This window comes from Clavelina lepadiformis, chromosome 4, assembly GCF_947623445.1.
Source record: "Clavelina lepadiformis chromosome 4, kaClaLepa1.1, whole genome shotgun sequence".
Taxonomy (NCBI): domain Eukaryota; kingdom Metazoa; phylum Chordata; class Ascidiacea; order Aplousobranchia; family Clavelinidae; genus Clavelina; species Clavelina lepadiformis.
Window position 1 is genome coordinate 11,155,694 of NC_135243.1, and position 20,295 is coordinate 11,175,988.

A 20,295-nucleotide genomic window follows, 5' to 3' on the forward strand; every position below is an offset into this window, starting at 1 on the left:
CCTAACATCTTCAACAGAATACGGTAAGTTTTTACTTCTAATGAAATGAACCATCCTCGTCACCCCCAGATGACACAGAGAATTTTGTATTTCAAGAAGTTTCCCATCTACAACTGCTGCACAGAAGCTCAAATTAACGCATCAGGAACTGCATAATCCACACTTGGACGATAAATTATGTCGTAACTGTATTGATTAAGTTCCATTCGCCATTGTTGTATTTTCTTGTTTTTAACTTTACTATGCCGATTGGCGTCGCACATGAAAGCGACTGACCTTTCAATCGTAATCAAAGTGAAATGCCGACCTAGCAAGAAATGACTCTACTTTCTGACGGCTTTGATGATGCTTTTTCTCTATGGCTGGATGGCGCTGCTCGTCCGGACGAAGTATTCTAGAGTAAAATGCAACTGGTTTATTTTTCGGATTAAAAGTTGCCGAAACAGCCACATCCGAAGCATCTGTTTCGATAGTAAACGGAGCATCTTCCTCGATGTTTTGAAATGCCGCTTGCACCAGGGATTGCTTTAGTTCGGAAAACGCGTTTATTGCTACTTTGCTTAAAGGAAAATTAGTGGCCTGAACCAAGGGCTGCACCTTATCAGACTATTTTGAGATCCATTGAGCATAATAAGCAAACATGCCCAAAGCTCTCTTCATAGACTTCAAGTCGTTTGGAACAGGAAGTTGCATTACTGGCTCAAAACGATTTGGATCTGGCTGAAGGACGTCAAGCAAGCCAAGCAAGTCAATGGAATCAGTAGATAAAACACATTTGTCGTAATTAAAAGTGCCTGCCAATGCGGTGAAAATCTTATCGTTAGCCGCCAATTCTACCTGGTGGTACGCACTCTTTAAGTGTAGCATACTGTAGATGAAGAATCGAGACACATCATGCACTATTTCTTGTATTTTTGGCAGCGGATAACCGTAATAGTGTAAAATTGTTAATCTTTTGGCTGTAATCGATTCATGGTCGCTTCTTATGATTTTTGTTCTTAGTTACCACCACTTGGGCTCGCAAAGGTGAGTTGCTTGGTTCGATAATTTCTTCATGTATTAGTCGGGCGACTTCTGTTGCAATGAATTGTCGTTCTGCTATAATAACGTGATTTAACTGCAATTGGGCGGCAGTTTTCTCTCAAATGTTCAAATAAACGGGGCGGTGAAGTATTTAGAGGTGAGAGTGCAGCTATACATAAGGGTGGTTTGCATCCGCCCAAGTGAACTTTAAAAGTTTTATGAAGGCTAAAAAAGTCTTCATCTAATATTACGTCGACAAACAGATTTTTCATCACTGAAAATCTTACACCAACGATGTAACGTCAACGATGCAGGTCCCCTCGCTTTCCGATGTGCTACCCTTTATGCCAAGCCGACCGCACGTTTACTGGGTGTCATTTTGAGATTGTGACACTTTAAAAAATCCAAACTTATGCGGCTACTTGTAGCACCAGTGTCTATAAGGGCCCTCGCCGGCTGAAGATTATGAATACGCTCAAAATGTATGGAAAACGTTTAATTTAAAATCAATGGATGATTATCATGACTTGAATCTTGAATCAGATGTTTTGTTATTAGTAGATGTAATTGCAAAATTTATAATAACTTGTCTTCAATATTAAGAATAAGGCCCTTGTCATTATTTTACAGCACTTGGTTTATCACGGGATGCAATGTTTAAAATGACTGAAATCAATTTAGAATTAATGTCTAATATTAACCATATTATTTTATAGAAAAAATATGAGAGTTTGTGTTTAGCATATCAATAACAGATATGCTAAAGCAAATAATAAATACTTAAAAGTTTATCATTCAAATAAACCATCAAATTACATTACATACTTAGATGCAAACAATTTATGTGGTTGGGCAATGAGTTAAAATTTACCTACATTTGCTTTTAAATGGTTGTCAGAAGACGAAATTAATAAAATAGATGAAGCGAGATTAAGCAAAAAAGATTTAATATAAGAGTTAATTTAGAATATCCTGAGAAATTGCATGAAGAACATGATGATTAATTATCCACTAGCTCCAGAGAAAATGGAAGTTGAAGAAGATATGCTTTCAGACTTTTGCAAAGAAATGAATTCAAGATTTGAACTAAAAATGGGTGGAGTTAAAAAATTAGTACCTAACTTGAAACATAAGACAAATTTTGTTGTTCACTACAAAAACTTGGAATTATACCTTTCATCAGGTATGAAAATTACAAAAATAGATCGGGTATTACAATTTAATCAATTACCGTGGTTAAAGAAATATATTGGTTTCAATACACAAAAGAGAAAAGATGCAAAATCAAATTTTGAAAAAGATTTCTTATGACTTATGAATAATTCAGTTTTGGTAAGACAATGGAATTTCTATGTAAAAGAGTTAATGTTAATTTAATTAATGACCCAGAACAATTATTACAACAAGTTTCAAAACCAACTTTTGTTAGCTGTAAAATATTTAATGAAAACCTTGTACCTGTTCATAAGTTGAAAGAAAAGTTAATTATCAATCGACCAGCTCATGTCGAAATGAGTATTTTAGAACTTTCAAAAACATTAATGTATGATTTTCATTACAACTACATCAAAGAGAAATATGGTAACAAAGCAAAACTCTTATTCACAGATAGAGATTCATTAACATATGATATCGAAACAGAAAATATATACAAAGACTTCTGGGTTGAGGAAGAAAAGTTTGATTTTAGTTTTAACAATTCAAAATCAGAATTTTATGATTTAAAAAATAAGAAAGTAATTGGTAAAATGAAATATGAAACTGTTGGTATTCCCATAGTAGAATTCGTTTGACTTATGACAAAAATGTATAGCTATTTAACATGTAGTGATAAAGGAGATTCCCGAAGGGCACTGTGTGTTAAAAAAGCAAAAGGTATCAAAAAATGTGTAATAAAGAAAGATATTGAACATCAAGATTATGTAAATACTGTGAATGATGGTAAACAAACGTTTCATAAAATAAGAACAATTAGATGTGATCATTATCAACTTTATTTAATAGAAATCAACAAAAAATACCTTTTATGTTTTGATGATAAAAAATATATTGTTGAAGATGGTATAACTACGTTAGCTTATGGTCATAAAACTACTTTAAAAGAAAATATTTTATAATATAAAAGAGATGTGTTGTCAAAATTCAAACATTAAGAATTTTAATGGAGTTTGGATTTGTATTAATTGTAATGCATTTCAAAGACCTTAACTTGATTATGAACAGAGAGAAAGATTTAAAATATGTTGTGAAAATGAAGAAATTGTCTCAGTTGAAGGAATGTTATCAAGTAAAAATTTTGTACAGTTCATAAACCTGAAATTGCTCATAATTGGGTTGAATATATAATCGAAACAATGTTTATAATAGACATAAAACATTTTGTGATAGAACTATACAAGTTAAAAAGAAACTACTTTTAATATTTATTCCAGATGAAATGGAATAATTATGGAGGTTTGGAGTCATGTTGAATAATATTTAAAAAGTAGTAATACTGATGGGGTTACATGTACGGAAGGCGCAAAGCATATTGAGGGCGTTACACGTAAAAGATTTCCTAAACTAATTTTTTTATTAACAAAACATTATAAATTATTGAAATTGATAAATAAATTTCATATGATAAAATTATTTTTTAAATATAATTCTATTTGGGATGAACTTTTAAGTTTTTACTCCAGTTGAAATTTCTAGTCAAATAATTTTTCTCATGATTTAATATTATGAAACCAACAATTATTCCACTTGTAGTAATAATTTGCATGATTGCAATTCATTTTGCAGCACTTTAAGTAATTTTTTAAACGTAAAACGCAAAATCTCTGAGCTCTTTGCCACCTCTTCTCCATACAATTCTAAATAATCCACAATTTATGATGATATGTTTGCAAATTTCACCCAAAGGTTATGTGCATGTATGAAACGTGTTGGTTTGGTACTTTTTGATTTTAAGAACCACTGAACTAGGTTAAGTTCGAAAAATTAAATCTAAAGAAGTAAAAGATATTGAAGAAATGAATAGGAAATGAACAAAGAAAAAATAAGTAAAGAAAATGCAGCCCGTTGTTAAAATAGACGGCTAAGTTAGAAAAATGGATATCCAATAAATTAATTTAAGCTACATTTAGGGTTGAATTGAAGTTAGATTCAGATTAGAATGAAGATTTAGTTTAGGTATAGATTTGGCTACTATGTTATAACGTTTAAGTTGCGTTAACAAAATACAATAAAAGATAGCCTTGAATGTACGAATTTTTCCTGTGTAATAGTTACAGCCAAGTTTCTAGACGAAATACTGGTGGCAAAATATTTGTTTCGCTTTAAAAAAAAAAGGCTGTATAGGCCATAGAGATAGGTGAAAACATTAAAAACGTGAAACCTGTTACTGTAAATGTGAAAACCTATTAGGTGAAAACGTTAGAAGTTTCGTAAAGGGCTTGATCATTTCAGATGCTAGTTTAATGTAACGTTTTGTTGATTCATTTTTCGTTTTAATAAAAAAAACTTCAGAAATATTAAATTATTTTGTCAAAATTTTGTTAGGTTGATAAAGTCAATTTTTTGGAAAATATTAAAGTCAATTTTTCGGAGGTTTTACAGGAGATCATTAAAAGTTTGCCTTAAATTAGTTACTAAGATTTAGATGCTCAAATGTTACAGAAAATATTTGTTAGTCTGGTAATACAAACCAGTTAAATTAAAAGCAAACTTCACAATAGCCCTTAGTTTCATAATGGCATCACTTAACGGTGTTCGTTTTTTGAACTGTGATGTTTTTACATTCTTCGCGGCTGACCCGTTGAGAAATGCTGCTGTAAACTATACGGTGCACTTAGCAACAAAGTAGCTCATTGCTTATTGTTAAAATGTACTGTGCTGTCACTTAATCAATAACGTTAATGGAATATTGGCTCAGTACCGAAATATAGCCTGCAGGACTGATTGCAGTCTGCATGCATTTCTTTTATATTTTTGTCAAGGCTCCCCATAACTTCATATTACATCACTAACTACACAACAGAAAACTTAAATACTCTACTTATATTACGTAAGAGTGTAATAAAGTCATTCACTTGTTGTATGGATTTCAACAGAGATAAATATGTACAAGTGACGGTGATGGCAAAACATGTCTAGAACATGTCAAAAATTGAATTCTTTCTAAATTGGTTCGTAAAATTTATCACCACATTCGCGAAATCCCTGAAGGTTTTGCGCGGGTGCCAGATTGGTAACCACCGTTTTAGAGCAAATATAAAATGGAATCGAATAACAACAACAAAATATTCGATAAGATGAAAAGAAAACAGTTTAAAAAGTATTAACTTTTTTGTTTAGTGTCATCAAATGCTTCTTAGTTTTGGAATTAACATAAAAGTGGTAGTGGTACACTATGCAACGGAACTGTCGTGTGTCAAGAATAATAATAGGCCTACAACTTAATTTCATTTTATAATTAATTATAATTAATGTACACTGTAGAAGGCCAGTGTCGTGCCGACGCGATTAGCGCCGAACCAAATAGCTCAGCAATGTGTACTTGCAGACTATACACAAGGATGAGAAAAAAGTGCAACTAGCTAGTGGGGCGAACTTTTCCTTTATACTTGGTAGGGTACTTAGCTGAAGTCAAGAGAAGAAGCCAACGAAAACAAAATCGTGAAAAAAGTAATGCAGTAACATAAAAAATAATGCTGTAATCTCTTTTTATCAAAGACTCCATAGGAAAATTAATTCTTTTACAACGGGTTCTACACAGTTTTTTTGGCAAACAATAATACATTTTAAATTCCTAAAGCCTAAAATACCTGTTTGCTGACATAGTAACGAACTTGCTGTACCCAAGTTGGGTGCACGCGAGGAATTTTTGTTACAATCACATTAGGAACGTTGCCTTTTAACAGTGAAGAAATTGTTGGTTGGCTCGAAGAAGTATATAAGCATATATTTGGTTTTTCGTACATACGCATGACATATATACAACCATTTGAGTCACCCCAAAGCAATATACTTTTGCGCTGATCAGCAACTTCAAAACTGAAATCCATAGTTAGCGCACAATGTTCCAAACCTTTGATTTGAAGTTATAGAGGAATTACAAACCAGTCAGTGTATTCAAACTTCATCGATTAAACCCTCATGATACTTTAATAATACAAATGTAGCGAGCTGTCGTTATAATGTAGTTTTTCCAAAGCATAGATCATAGAATATCATATTAGCTGAGTATCCTTACCTATGATCTGAAACTTCTTCTGAATGAGACTGCTCGTCAAAGAGTAAAATGATATTTCATACTCTGTTGATGCAACAGCCACACAGTTACAATTAGATAAGCAGACCATGTCAGTCAGCAACACATACTTGCCAACAGAACTCTCAAGTGTAGTACTTTTCTGTTATTAAAATAAAGAAATTTATGTTCAATTTAAGTTTCGCGTTCTTGCTTAAACATTATTTAATTTTTTTTGATTTAACAATACTTTGTACTTAATAATTTAAACATACCGTTACAATACATCCCCCGGTTTGAACGTTGGTTTCACAATAATGTGGCGGTCGTGATAATAAATTTAAATAAGTTCTATAATTGACATTTTAAAAGCGATTGTGCGTTCTCCGGTTAGATGTAAATTGAATATTTAAACAAGTGTATTGTTCTTGCTTAGTTTGTTATTCAAATATTGTAGCGCCAAACCGACACACCACCTATAGTTGAAGTGTTTCAAGTAGCATTGTGTTTCACGGCGTAACGTTTGATGGTACTTTGGTGAAAAAGCTTAGATGACGTAGAATAATACATATGACATATCTTACACGTAGTATGGCAATAAGCCTACATGTCTGTAGTTGATTGACTTGGATACAGCGGTATAAAAACTTATGTTTGGTTAAAACCTCTCTCTTCTCATCTTATCGGTTTACCTTCTGGATTATTCATTATTGAATTCAAGTGACAGCCGTATTTGAATGTGAAATGGTGATGAAATTGTTTCTGATGTGACTACGACTATATTTCGGACAATATAACAATTTAGACATTATAAATGTTGTGCTAATTTAAAGAAACAATTAGAGAAAGCAGATGCAACGGAGTCAAAGATAAAATTGTCTAGGAGTTCTAAAAGAAAGACTAAAACCCTTTGGCTTTAGGCCAACCTACAATCAACAACGCTATCCCCACAATAATGTGACCCGCGTTCGATATCCGGTGGCGCTATACTGTCGCTATGCCCTTCGGCATGACATTAATTATGCTGTTCTGTGGCCCTGGTGAACAGTTCCAAATTCGGGCAATACAAATAAATCCAAAAAAAATAAATAAAGCGTTAATGTGTCACTCGGAACTTGCCCACAGATTAAATCAGTAACCGGGACTCAAGTAACGAGCAATTAATCTTCTGCATAAAGGTGTTTCCACAATAAAGAGATAAAATATAAAAACCAAACACACCTGCAAAACCCAGTCTATACTCCATATATTAAATGTACCCTCTTTAGAAAGAGTAAGATATCTGCATGAAGAATCATCAATTTCAGCACCAGTTGTGTTTTGACGCGAATAAGCCTTTTACAATAAAAGTTTTATTTTAGATATTAAAAAACACTGAAATGTTTTTACTGAAACTTGTAACAAAAAATTTTTCTTATTATAACACCTTACCGTTAGCATTGTTATCCTGCAAATTGATTCGAGGTGGTTACTCTGTTTTTCAAGCATAGGGTTAGGAAAAGGACGGTCCTGCTCCGAAGACTTCATATTCTCTTTTTTTTGGTATTCTAACAGCATGTAAGACAAGTATTCATCCCAATCCACTGTACCATCACAGTTTGTGTCAACCTGATGAAGGACAATGCTTGATAAGCATTTCTGTAAAATGAAGGTGATTTTGCATTGGTTATACTTTCATAAAAATTGTATCCAGTTCTTGATCGTCGACATAGTCCTTCATTGTTTTCTTCATTGCGATTCGAAACTGATGCATATCTAGACCACCTGCGTCATCACGTGCTGAAAAAAACAGTATAGCGGGGATGTTCATTTCGTCCTTGCTTGAGATTGTTTTAAGTGAAAAACATATTTGGTTTAGACAAACCTGCTTCTTTAAATATCTCTTCTAGCTCTTTTAAATTATGATCATCCAAATCTTCATCGAGACGTTTCAAACTGGGTGAATGCACGACACCTTTTCCATTTACCTTCATATGCTTTGAAAAATTGTTTATAAGGAATATGCGTATTTTATAGGAGACCAAGCATGTTTACACTAAATATTGATCGCATAAGCTGTGTTGTTAGATTTTGTCGACATTATCTATAACTGAGTTACTACGTTATGTTTACATTTTCTAAATACCGAAACAACTCGGTTTCAGTAAATTTGACATAGGATTTGTATCAAATACGGTTGGAAGGGTAGAAATCCAGGCAATTTTTTTAGTTAAGTTACTGTATGGATGCCCTGATAAGAATCCAGATTTAGGTGCAAGAGTGAACTTCCATCGTATTGTATAACTTCAGGGTGATCATTACACGCTTATTTGTGTTCCTGTTCGTGTACCCTTGGTTATGTTCGTATTCTGGAGAACAGAAGTGATCCCAAATGTTTGGAAGAAATATTGGTATAAAAAAAGTAACGGATTTAAGTAAAAAATAGTTTGACAAGAAATTATGTAGGTTTTGCGATGTTGAGACCGGAATTCGAAAAAGTTTGGGATCAACATTTATACAGATATATGGACTTTGGCGCTACGCATTTGAGCTATTAGCGTTACACCATAAATCCTTCTAAAAAATCCCATTACTGAAGCCTGCATTCGTGTCCAGAGGAATTAAATGAAGAATATAAAGATTAATTAACTATCCATTAGCTCCAGAAAAAAACAGAAGTTGAAAATGATATTGATTAAATTATTTCAGATTATTGCAAAGAAATAAAATGAAGATTTGGACTAAAATTTGGTGGAATCAAAAATTAGTATCTAACTTGAAACATAAGAAAAATTATATTTTTTACTACAAAAACTTGGAATTATACCTTTCATCAGGTAGGAAATTACAAAAATAAATCGCGTATTACAATTTAATCAATCACAAAGTTTAAAGAAATATATTGGTTTACTACACAAAAAAGAAAACATGGAAAATCAAATTTTGAGAAAGATTTCTTTTAACATCTGAATAATTCAGTGTTTGGTAAAACAACGGAAAATCATCATAAAAGAGTTAATGTTAATTTAATTAATGACCCAGAAAAATTATCAAACAACTTTTGTTAGCTGTAAAATATTTAATGAAAACCCTGTTGCTGTTCATAAGTTGAAAGAAACTTAATTCTCAATCGACCAGTTTATGTAGGAATGAGTATTCTAGAACAAGAGTTCTCAAACTTTTTTCGACTATGATACACCAAAACATTCCGGATTCTGCCGTGGCACCCGATTTACTATGCCTACGATATTAGCTTTCTACAAACTTTTCGACCGAAGCTGCTACGTTGAAAAAATATACAGGATAAAAGTCACTTTAAGTCATCTATTTTGATCAATGCATACCAGTAAAATCATTTATTCTAATTTTAATGTGAAAGGTGTGCCTGCTTTTGTGCGCAAATAGTCTTGACTGTGGACTTAAAATCATACAAGCACACCCTTAGTTCCTGTTCGACAGCACTAAGTTCTGATCTTTGTTGGTTCTTCATCAGCATTGATGAAGAAAATGCCGATTCACACAAGTAAGTTGTGGCAAATGGTAATATAATGCAACACACCTACGACCCTCTGGCGGTACACAGTTTGAGAAACCCTGTTCTAGAACTTTCAAAAACATCAATGTATGATTTTTATTATAACTACATCAAAGAGAAAAATGGTAACAAAGTAAAACTGTGAAAATTTTTAAAATCATTTTACAACTTGTCATTTAATGAGCGCTCCGCTTCACCTAAACCTAAACGATTTATAACATGTGAAACGCTTTCAGCAACTTGTGATGAATTGGTTTCAGACCGAAAGACCAACAGACCGAAACCATGGTCATTGCAACTCAACAGATATCTTATAAGCAGTAGTATTTCTCATGTTCTTGGTTATTCATAATATTGAGAAATTGTACAGCACCTATAATAAAAACCTTTTCTTGTAAGTTTTTATTGTTGTAATATTTCGGCCGAAAAAAGGTTAGAGTATTCTAACCGCACCCAACAATAGATTCAGATAATTCGACATGTCAGTAGAATGTGCAACAGGTACTGATGGCACAGACGGCCCATTGTACCGCAACACAGCTTTTATGCTCGTCTTTGAAGAATCTTTGAACAGTCTCCAATCTTCTGCTGAATATGATATCCCAAATGTTTCAAGTAAACCCTGAATATCCTTACAATAAACCAGAGTATTTTCTTTACTACAAAATTCTGGAAATTTTTTCTCTCTTTGGCGGTACCACGTAAAACTTGCACCCTTTTCTAGAAGATTTTTTTCCTTCAATTTTGACGCTAAAAGTTGTGCAGATTCTTTTGAAAGATGTAACTCTCTTGTGAGATTATTGAGCTGAGTTTGTGAAAATAGCTTTGGAGAGCTATCGTCTATTCCTTTCTGATAATGGTCTCCATCACCAGCACTTCTTTCAGATTCTGAGGAGCTTTGCATCTCTGTTAGAGGATTCGCCACAGGAATTCCATCACAATGTGGTACAGGCCTCAATGCTGACTTTAAATTAGGGTACTTGATATTGGATTTGTTTCTACTGTTAACCCTCTTAATGTTCACTATACAAAAATAACAGTCATGGTGTTGTTTTTTTGCTCCCTCCATACCGTAGGGACGCCAAAGGGAAAGCTATTGAGTTTTTACTGGTACCACATACGTAGCTTTGATGCACATACGTAGCGAGTTGTGATAACAAAATTTATCTTGATAAATGATATCCTTTTGACCAAAATTTGGACAGTAAAACGTAAAAGCAAAACATTATACGGTTTTTCGACCGTAACTGTAAAACCTGATGTGACAGGCCTAAAATAATCGTATTTTTGAAAACAGCGCATCAAAAATAGTTAGAAAACGTTGGCATCATACAGAAAAAAATTTTCATGCAGATCATTCAAGTATTATTCAATCGACGTGATCGAATTGATTTTGCAGCCCAATTTTATAGCGCATGGTTAAGTGAAAAAATTTCCCGTTGAAAACTGTTATTCGTTCATCAAATTTAACCTGCTATGGGGATGGCGATGTTGATTGTTTTAGGTTGGCCTAAAGCCAAAGGCTTTCGTCTTTCTTTTAGAACTCCTCGACTATTTTATTTTTGACTCCGTTGTTTATGTTATCTCTGATTGTTGCTTTTAGTTCATAAACTTTATAAAGTTTAAATTCTTATATTCCAAAATAGAGTCGTAATTACATCAGAAGCAATTTCATATCCATTTCAAAATCGGAATAGAACTAATCAATAGATTTGAATGATGAATGAGAGAGAAGGGAAAAGAGTGTCGTATTGAACAAAGCCTCAGCTTTTATGTCGAATGAGCCAATCAGCGAAAGACATCGCTATTTACATCATGCTACATGTGTAACCAAACTTTTTCTGACCAGGTAAGCTCCCCGCTTTAACGGCTAGTCAATCAGCCAGACTCTCTTATTTTTACGAGTCTTTCTTGAATAAAAACAAACGTCTTCTCTTTATTAAAACCAAACGTAGACTAACTCAACTCAACCAAAACAAAGAATTAATCTTGGCCACATAGCAAGAAAATAAGCGTGGGGCGTTAATTACCAAATAGGTCTACAGGGGTAGTGCGGTGACGCGGAACGAGAAACAAGCTAAAAAAAACCTGCACGTGTAAATAGTAAAGAAGAGCGACAGTGCGAGAGAAGTTATGAAAACCGACAAGTATACGCAAGTACACATAAATGAAGTAATGAACAGCATCTATAAAAACGGCTGACACACACACATTGGACTAAATTACTGTATAATATAATGCAGCAGAAAAACAGTGCACGCACACACTAAGGTAAAAACTCCCTAACAGTTTACGGGGTAGTAAATATAAAACAAACACTAAGTAGTCATAAACAGCTTACACCGTAAACTAGTGCTTTACAAACCGGGTGTTACAACGTTAAAATGCAGTGCTTATAAAACAGGTGTGAAAAGATATTCTCGTGACACATGTACCAAATATTTCATAGTAAATGACTAAAAAATTAATATATTCTACCTCGCCAAGGTTCTGTACCACAAGTACCATCTAACTTCGTACACTCTAAATTTATGACGCTACTATATACGCTCATATACGGTGTTAAATATGTCGGTTTAGAAATTAAATGTTTGTATGACATGATTAACCAAATACAGTACAACTTTCTTAATAATACATTTTACCAGTTGGAGAACACACACACATAGTGCTATCATTTTCTCGCATCCCCAGCTCTTTAGCTGTTAATTAAGATCAAACAAAACAAAATAGATTAACAAAGCTTCAGCTACAAAGTTAATGCGGGAGCTAGGCCAAGTTCGACAAAGAAATGAAACCAAATTCGTTGACGTTTGAGATACTGTAGACAACATAGGATTATAGGGCTATATGCAAAGTTTAGTTACAACTACATTAAAATTCGAAAAAGCAAAAAATACCACAAACCAGTTACTATAAAATTTCCCTATTTACTTTTTCCCAAAAACATAACAGGGTAAAATTTTTTACAAAGTAGTACATAAATACTTTTCTAGTATACAAGTTCTATCTATATAAATTTTTAATGATTGTATAACGAACAATACCAAAGTAAAAAATGTAGTCGAATGATCTATATAAAGTTATTGCTATACTAACCTTTTTCCCATCTTTGCCACATCGAGATTTCGACGTCTTGCTAGCCAATGTTAACCTGCCAGAGTATTAGTTTTAACTTGTGCAATCATTTTATTTGCAAAAACAAGGTTAAGTTTAATGCGCATCTTGTCATTCACAAACTTTGATATTTCTAAGCCCAGGCCTTATAACTTGTCTTTATAAATATTTCATACATTTAATCTTTTTGAGCAGTATTCTTAGGGATAGTGTCTTCTTTATAAATGAACTTATATATGTTCTTTTCGTATACAACTTTGGATTGAATTCTTTAGTAGTGTTCTACCGCAGGCTAGTAATTCGGCAGAAACTGCAATTAATTACGTCCGAGTGGCAAGTCAAGCAATGAAAGAAAAATATGTTTTAAAAAGGCCGACGTGCCTCAGTGTCAAAGAAGCCAAACGTTTATGGAAAAAGAAATATTTACATAAAATATTTCTGATTGTAGAGTTCCCTGTAGCTAAGCTGGACGGGATCGCAGAAATGAAAGGTGGAAAGTTTGACATAAACTGCAAAACACGATCTGATGTCGAGAAGAAGTAACCACACTTACTAATGTGAGACCATACGACTCTGACACAATTGCACAATTCAAGTGTTGCAATTAGATGAGTTCCAGTGCCGTTTTCCAATGAACAAATTGTCACAGCGTTGGAGATAAACCATGGTGAATGTTAAATATAAGATTCAAACTTGATAAATTGCATTTTCTTAACGGCGTGCGTACTGTATTGTTAACATGAAAAATGTGACCTTAAAGAAAACTCAATACCAAGTTATATTTATGTAAATAGAAGAGAGTTTTTGTAACCTATCAGGGTCAACAAAGCGTGAAAATTCTATTGAGAGATTGGTTTCAAGCTATGAGGCGCCATTTACGCTTTCCTAAGCCAACATTTATCAAATCAGGGTGGTTTACATTAAATCGACCTAATTTGTTATAGCGGAATCATTTCTTTCCGATATAAATATATCACCCCGATTGCTGGAAAAGACAAGTACTCTTGCTCTGTGGAATGGAATATGAGTCTCATACAGATATTGGAGTTAAAAAATCATACTTATTTATTTTAGCCACTAAACAGATCACAAAATGCTGGCTTCCTTGAAAATTGCCTCATTTGATGCTTGCGGACTACAATGTCCAACCAAAAGAAAATCTATTCGTTTTTTGAAATGCAAAAAGTATAATGTTGTATTATTGCTAGAAACACATAGCTCAGTCGATATTGAAAAGCTATGGAAATTAGAAAAGATTGGCGAAACTTTTTGGGCGCATGGGCGCATGGGCGCATGGGCGCATGGGCGCATGGGCGCATGGGCGCACTACTGTAACACTAGAGGAGTGTGTAGTCTATAGTGTTTTCTAAAGATCTTTCTTACACGTGAGTTGAAATTGGATCAGATATCCTCGGAAGATACCAAATTCTGAAAGTAAGGATTGACGATATCGATAAAAAAAATTCGTTAATGTGTTTGGCCAAATAACGATGTACCTGAGTTTTATAAGGAATTATTCGCACAATTAAATCGAATACGTTTAAACAACTATGTAATATGTGGTGATGTTAATCAAGTTTTAAACAATGCATTAAATGAGAAGGGGGTGGTCGCCACTCAAATAGTCATGTGCAGGCATGCTGGTTAACCACATAGAATTTTGATGCGTTTTAATGCTTTCAGAGCTAAAACCCCACATTGAAAAAATTTACACGTTTTCAAGAACAACCGTATACACTATGCAGCAACAAGGTTAATTAGACTTTTCTGGATGTCGCAGCACCGGTTAAAAAATGTTACAATAAGTGACGTTGTACCCGATGTTAAATCCGATCATCACATCTTGAAGTTATTCATCGGCATAGAGCCAGTAACTCGAGGTTGCGGTTACTGGAAAATTAACAGTTCTCTTAATACGAGACCAATCATACGTGGAATTTATGAAACAAGAAACGATAAATTTTAAACAAGCCAATGCCATAGATGAAACCGATCCACATATTTTGTGATATTCATCAGTATGTGTAATCTGGTGTTACAATTCAATACAGTGCTTGTGTAATAGCAAGAACAATGTATCTATCAATACTTTCAGAATATTCATTATATATTAAGTGAAAGTAAAATTCACGATTTTTAACACTCTTATCCCTCATGTTTTATATCGTCATATATAAAATTTCTTAAAATATGAAAACAACTTAAAAATAAAAGATGTTATGATATAAAAAGATATGTCAGAACAGCCGATGAAAAAATTGCAACGTTGAAAATATTAATAAAAATGAAGATTTAGATGATTTAATAATTAAATTAAAAAATTGTAAATATGAAATAACTAATAAATCTAAAAAACATAGGAAATCTGGTGGTTTAAATACTAATAAAAATGATTCATCATATGAAGTATTAATAGTTTTAACAAATAAGTTAAAGGTATTAAATTATAAAAAAATTGCAAATAAAATTATATTTTTAAATAATCCAAATCAATCATTTGTGTATGTGAAACAGTCAAAATTATTTAAATATTATTTAAGATTTTTTAAGATAAACAAGTATTTAAGATTGACTGATGAAATATCTGTATTTTTTATATTTTACGAGGCTATGATTCACATTTTATTATACAGGAAATAGGAAAATTTGGAGAGGCTATCGATGCAATTCAAAACAACATGAAAAATTACATGCCTTTTTTCTTAGGGAAACAATTAGAATTTATTGATAGCTTTCAGTTTATAAGTAGTTCATTATAGAATTTAGTTAAAACTATAACAAAAGATGACATGAAGTATTCAACACAGGAAATAGATAAAATAAATGAAAAGAAATGTGTTTATCCCTATGATTATATGGATAGTTTTGTTAAATTTAATGAAACAAATCTCCCACCAATAGAAGAAATTTTCAATAAATTATATGAAGAAGATATATCAAAGGAAGATTACAAATAGGTTCCAAATGTATGGAAAACGCTTTACTTAAAATTTGTGGGTTATATCATGGCTTGTATCTTAAATCAGAAGTTTTGTTCTTAGCAAATGTATTTGAAAAAATTTAGAAGTACTTATCTTCAATATTAAGAATAAGGCCCTTGTCATTATTTTACAGCACCTGGTTTATCATGGGATGCAAAACTTATAAAATATATAACACTTATAAATAACTAAAATAAATTTAGACTTAATGTTTGATATTAGCCAATTTATTTCATAGAAAAAGGTATCGGTAATAAATATACTGAAACAAATAAAAAGCTAGGCCTTGAGGAATTTATACCAGTAGAATGACGTAATGACAAACAAAAGATAATAGTTTTTGATGATATAAAACTGGATAGCAGTATACTATGGAATACTAACATTATGTAAGTTTTTCGGCATGAAAAAAATTTGTCGGCTCCTTAGCAGAGTGCTTCGAGCACTGACTTCGCAACATTTGTGGCATGTGTTCAGTGTTCGACACCCAGTGGTGCAATACCAGTGTTTCTCAACCTTTTTAGTCTAAGGACAATTTCCAGATTAGCATAAATATCTGTGGACTCAAGTAATTTTAAAAGTAAAAACGGTTCATTTTTGGGCATACACGCACTGGAAATCTAGATGGGAAGATAAAATTCAACTCCACCTGTATCAGAAGGATAATTTACAATTAAATAATAATTTAATAAATAAACTTGGCTAAATTTCCTAAAATCTTTCAAACCAACTAGCTTAGAAATCCTCCTTTCACCACGGAACCATATAATTGACCGTGAAAATCACATTTTGTTCAGAAATCGTAAGATATCTTTATGGCATCACAAAGGCACAAGATTGCAAAATTCGGTACGGACACAACGATTCGTAACAAGCCAGAATGTGTGTAACATGTACAGTGCAGATAATAGTTGAAGAAAAATGTCCAAAGTTAATGTGCTCGCAGCCTCAAATGAGTCTGCCAACTCGGATTGGTAAAAACTGCGCTATACCATTGTACTTCTATTGGACAAGATATTAACGACACTTGCTATTGTTCAGTGGACCTGGTGGACAGTTCCAAATTTGGGCAATAGGTAATAATATGAAAAAAATAAAAAATGTGTGACAATCTGAGCTTACTCAAAGGCTAGCTTCGTAACCGCAGCTCTAGTGATGAGGAATAAGTCGTGCAAAGGCTGTCCTTAGTCCAAGAATAAACATTATCATGCCATTATAAACCTACTCCACCTACAGTATTTCGTTTGCACAAGCAAGTCAAACAGTTTTCTCAATCAAAGTGTAGCCAAAAAATAACCACACAGCAACTGTTAAAATAAATTCCTTTCTTAGAAATAAGTATAGTTAAGTTTTATAAGATAAAGTTCTTCAAAAAGCATATATCTTAGAAATATGCACCATCCTGCAACACTGGTTTAGGTCTGATTACCATTCAACCATCGTTGGTTTTCTTATCATTTGGAAACGATAAAATGTAATGCGTAAAAAAAAACAGGATTTTTACTCGCACTTTTCTACCTTGACTACTATGTCTTACTTGGATTGAAATCGCTCTGAACCGCACACATTAGGCTTTAAGTTCGATTTCAACTTAGTACTTTTCGACCCAGCCAGAGCATTAGACATAGATGGATGTAGTCTTGTATTTGAACTGACACCGTTGCTCAGATTCGGAACTGTAGGATGAATGTTGGATGGTTTCAAAGACCACATTGTCTTCGAGAAAATAAGATTTATTTCTAACCTTACAAAGGTTTGAAATGTATTCTCCGATTTTGCTTACTTACTTTAAAATATTCTTGAAAGTTGCTAGGTTAAAATCTGCTTGGAAACAACAAACGCAATAATGACGATACATCTACATGCATTAAAGCAACCACAAAAGGCTTAGTGATGTAACAGTGTGTGGAAAGAAAGCTTATAAAATTAACTGTTACAAAATATAAACAGATAGTATCATATCGTTTATTTTTCGTCGTACATTTTTAACTTATGAGGGTGTCTTCACTTAATTTAGCCGTTGAATTATTTGACTCTATTGTTGAGTGCGGTTAGAATTCTTTATTCTTTTAAATGATGCATTGGCATTAAAAAATACCACCCAGGTCGATACATTCCTCCCCCGATACGGAAAGAAAAAGTTAACAATTTAAATATAACATAGTGATGATAACAAACATGAGCATGCACAAACAACAGGCATTTAATGAAGTTATGGACAAATGAATGAAGAATTACACATGATAATGCAACTACATGTTGGAGGGTAACTCGGAGAGTAACATGTTTTACAAATATCGTTTGAACTGTTGGTATTACAGATTTTCGTCGTCAGTATAAGTCATAAAACTGCTGCAAGTGAGTCAAATGGATAGCAGATGTGACTGCGATCATGGTACAGATTTTTCCCTGTAAAAGGAATTGTAGAGCCAGCTGAAATGTTTCCTCCAGTTGTTGGAACTGTAATGGAATGATTGGTTATTGTTGTTGAACTTGACTGTACCAGTCACTCCAATACAATCTTTGATTGTCTGAATGTTTATTGTCCTCGATATAATGAGTCTCAAGGCCGTTGTTTGCTTAATCAATCCTAGACTCGTCTGTTCAGCTAAAAGCTGATTGTCTTGTAAAGCCAACAAGCAGTGTTGTCCGACCTGACACTGAGCTTGTCTTAAATTGTACTGTTCAATAGTTTGCACAAATTGTTGATTGTATAAACTGGTTATATTGATTCTTCGTTGTACGATTACAAATTGACAGAACATTGGCACATCAACAGCACTTCATTCAACAGTCAAAGTAATAGCATTTTGGCTTAGCTATATTCAACTGCATTAAATTGCTGATTGCTGATTATTCCCAGACTAGTTAGTTCGTAATGCCATACGCTAACAAAACTTATTTTCGACAAACTGAACGCATACGAAAAAGGCGAAAATATTACGTCACAACAATGGTACAGGAAGTGATTGCGAGTCGTGTTACACTTTGCTAGAACGACGCACATATACTAGAATTGTAAGTTTCCCATAATCTGTATATTAGTTTTGGTTATAATCACAATATTATCACAGAACCAATATAGAAGATCTGCAGCCGAAGTGGGTGGTGGCGCATGATGTGCAAGAACTGACACCAAAACGTTTTTTCCAAACGGCTGAAACTGTTTTTGTACCGGACGAATCACCGTTCGTTACCATTCAGTCAGATCAATGCGCCCAGGCATGGCATAACTAGAGCCTTGTTGACCTGGCCTGATAAGCAGTAGTTAAGGTGAGGGAGACGGCTGTGGAAGCAGTGAATCGGGTCACATGAAATCAACGAAGGTAACTGAGGCCGATGCGACAGCCGGATTATCAGAAGTAGTATCGTCAATTAGGAAGTCAGGAAAAGATACAGGAAACACCGACATACTGAAGTTTCGTTGGCAGCAACGGTTGAAGACAAATACGGTATACAAGGGATCTGGCATACTGCAAATGGTGTGGAGATGATCAGATAAACCCGATGGTGAGAAAGAGAACCCACATCATCGCAAGAAGTTGCAAGATGAATACTAGGAATGAGAAGAACGGAATCGTAAATTGCGACAATGCAAGGAGTAACGTTTGTTTCGCGGCGTCCACGAATGTGTCTGCGATGTAGGAGCCTTTGACCATAGTTTCATCGGTCGCAACTTTTAGCTTTTTTGTTGTAACGTAGCCTTACGGCTTGTTAAGACATGTCGAGTTTGCTACTAAAGAAGGTTGGCTTCAGACATAGAGCTGAGCAGCGATTCAAGATCAGTAAATGAGTCAGAGGCAGAGAGCTCGTTGAGAATTTTCTCGTAGTCAGGTGCATTGTAGTTGATTTGTATAGGCGACAAAGTTAAGTTGAGTTGATGCACCTGCACATGCTCGTGCGATCAAGTATAGTTGTGATAAAGGACGGTGTGTCACAGAACTCGGAAGACCAAACTTCTTGCTGGTCGATACGATTCCAGTAGATGTACTCAGACAATTCCAATAGTAAGACAATGCTGTCTGAAATGAGTTGGCCGTATTGACAGTAGCCGTTTTGATCGCGATACTTGATGAGAGGACGTTGACTAAATGCGTTTTTGTACGCAAGTGAAAGTAAGGCGGTACCGTTCATAGACTAGCATGCTGCTCTGGACATAAAATCTCCAAGACTGGACCTCATGGTTTGATGTCCAAGAGTGGTAGTGAGTATCTCAATAGGGAAGATCTTCTCAACTGCTCTGTAGAGTGTGCCGATCAGCTTCGTGAGCTGGTAATATAAGAACTTGTTTTCTTGATTGAAAGTAGTAGAAAACTTCGGAAATAATATCGTCCTGTTGCGTGTCAAAGTTTGCAATTAGTCGCGAGAATTGAAAGTGGGCATTTGAGAAGATACACGCCTTGGCAGGTTAGGACGAAAAAGAGCGA

General features: G+C 33.9%; 1 protein-coding gene across 8 annotated transcripts in view; it reads right to left on the reverse strand.

Annotated features, from left to right (window-relative positions):
- The window catches only part of LOC143451338 (WD repeat-containing protein on Y chromosome-like), a 49,533-nt gene extending 30,515 nt beyond the window's left edge, over positions 1-19,018 (reverse strand). For 3 of the 8 annotated variants that reach the window (XM_076951805.1, XM_076951807.1, XM_076951812.1), the window contains exons 1-8: positions 17,406-19,017; positions 12,870-12,924; positions 8,121-8,232; positions 7,929-8,035; positions 7,688-7,864; positions 7,478-7,591; positions 6,260-6,419; positions 5,832-6,094 (exon numbers count right to left, since the gene is read on the reverse strand). In XM_076951805.1, coding sequence (XP_076807920.1) covers positions 5,832-6,094; positions 6,260-6,419; positions 7,478-7,591; positions 7,688-7,864; positions 7,929-8,035; positions 8,121-8,232; positions 12,870-12,924; positions 17,406-17,581 — 1,164 coding nt within the window. In that variant the 5' untranslated portion in view covers positions 17,582-19,017. Of the gene's footprint in view, positions 1-5,831; positions 6,095-6,259; positions 6,420-7,477; positions 7,592-7,687; positions 7,865-7,928; positions 8,036-8,120; positions 8,233-12,869; positions 12,925-16,252; positions 17,376-17,405 lie in introns of those variants that run through there. The other 5 variants (XM_076951811.1, XM_076951809.1, XM_076951806.1 and 2 more) reach the window with 4 other exon arrangements.
- Positions 19,019-20,295: the final 1,277 nt, after the last annotated feature.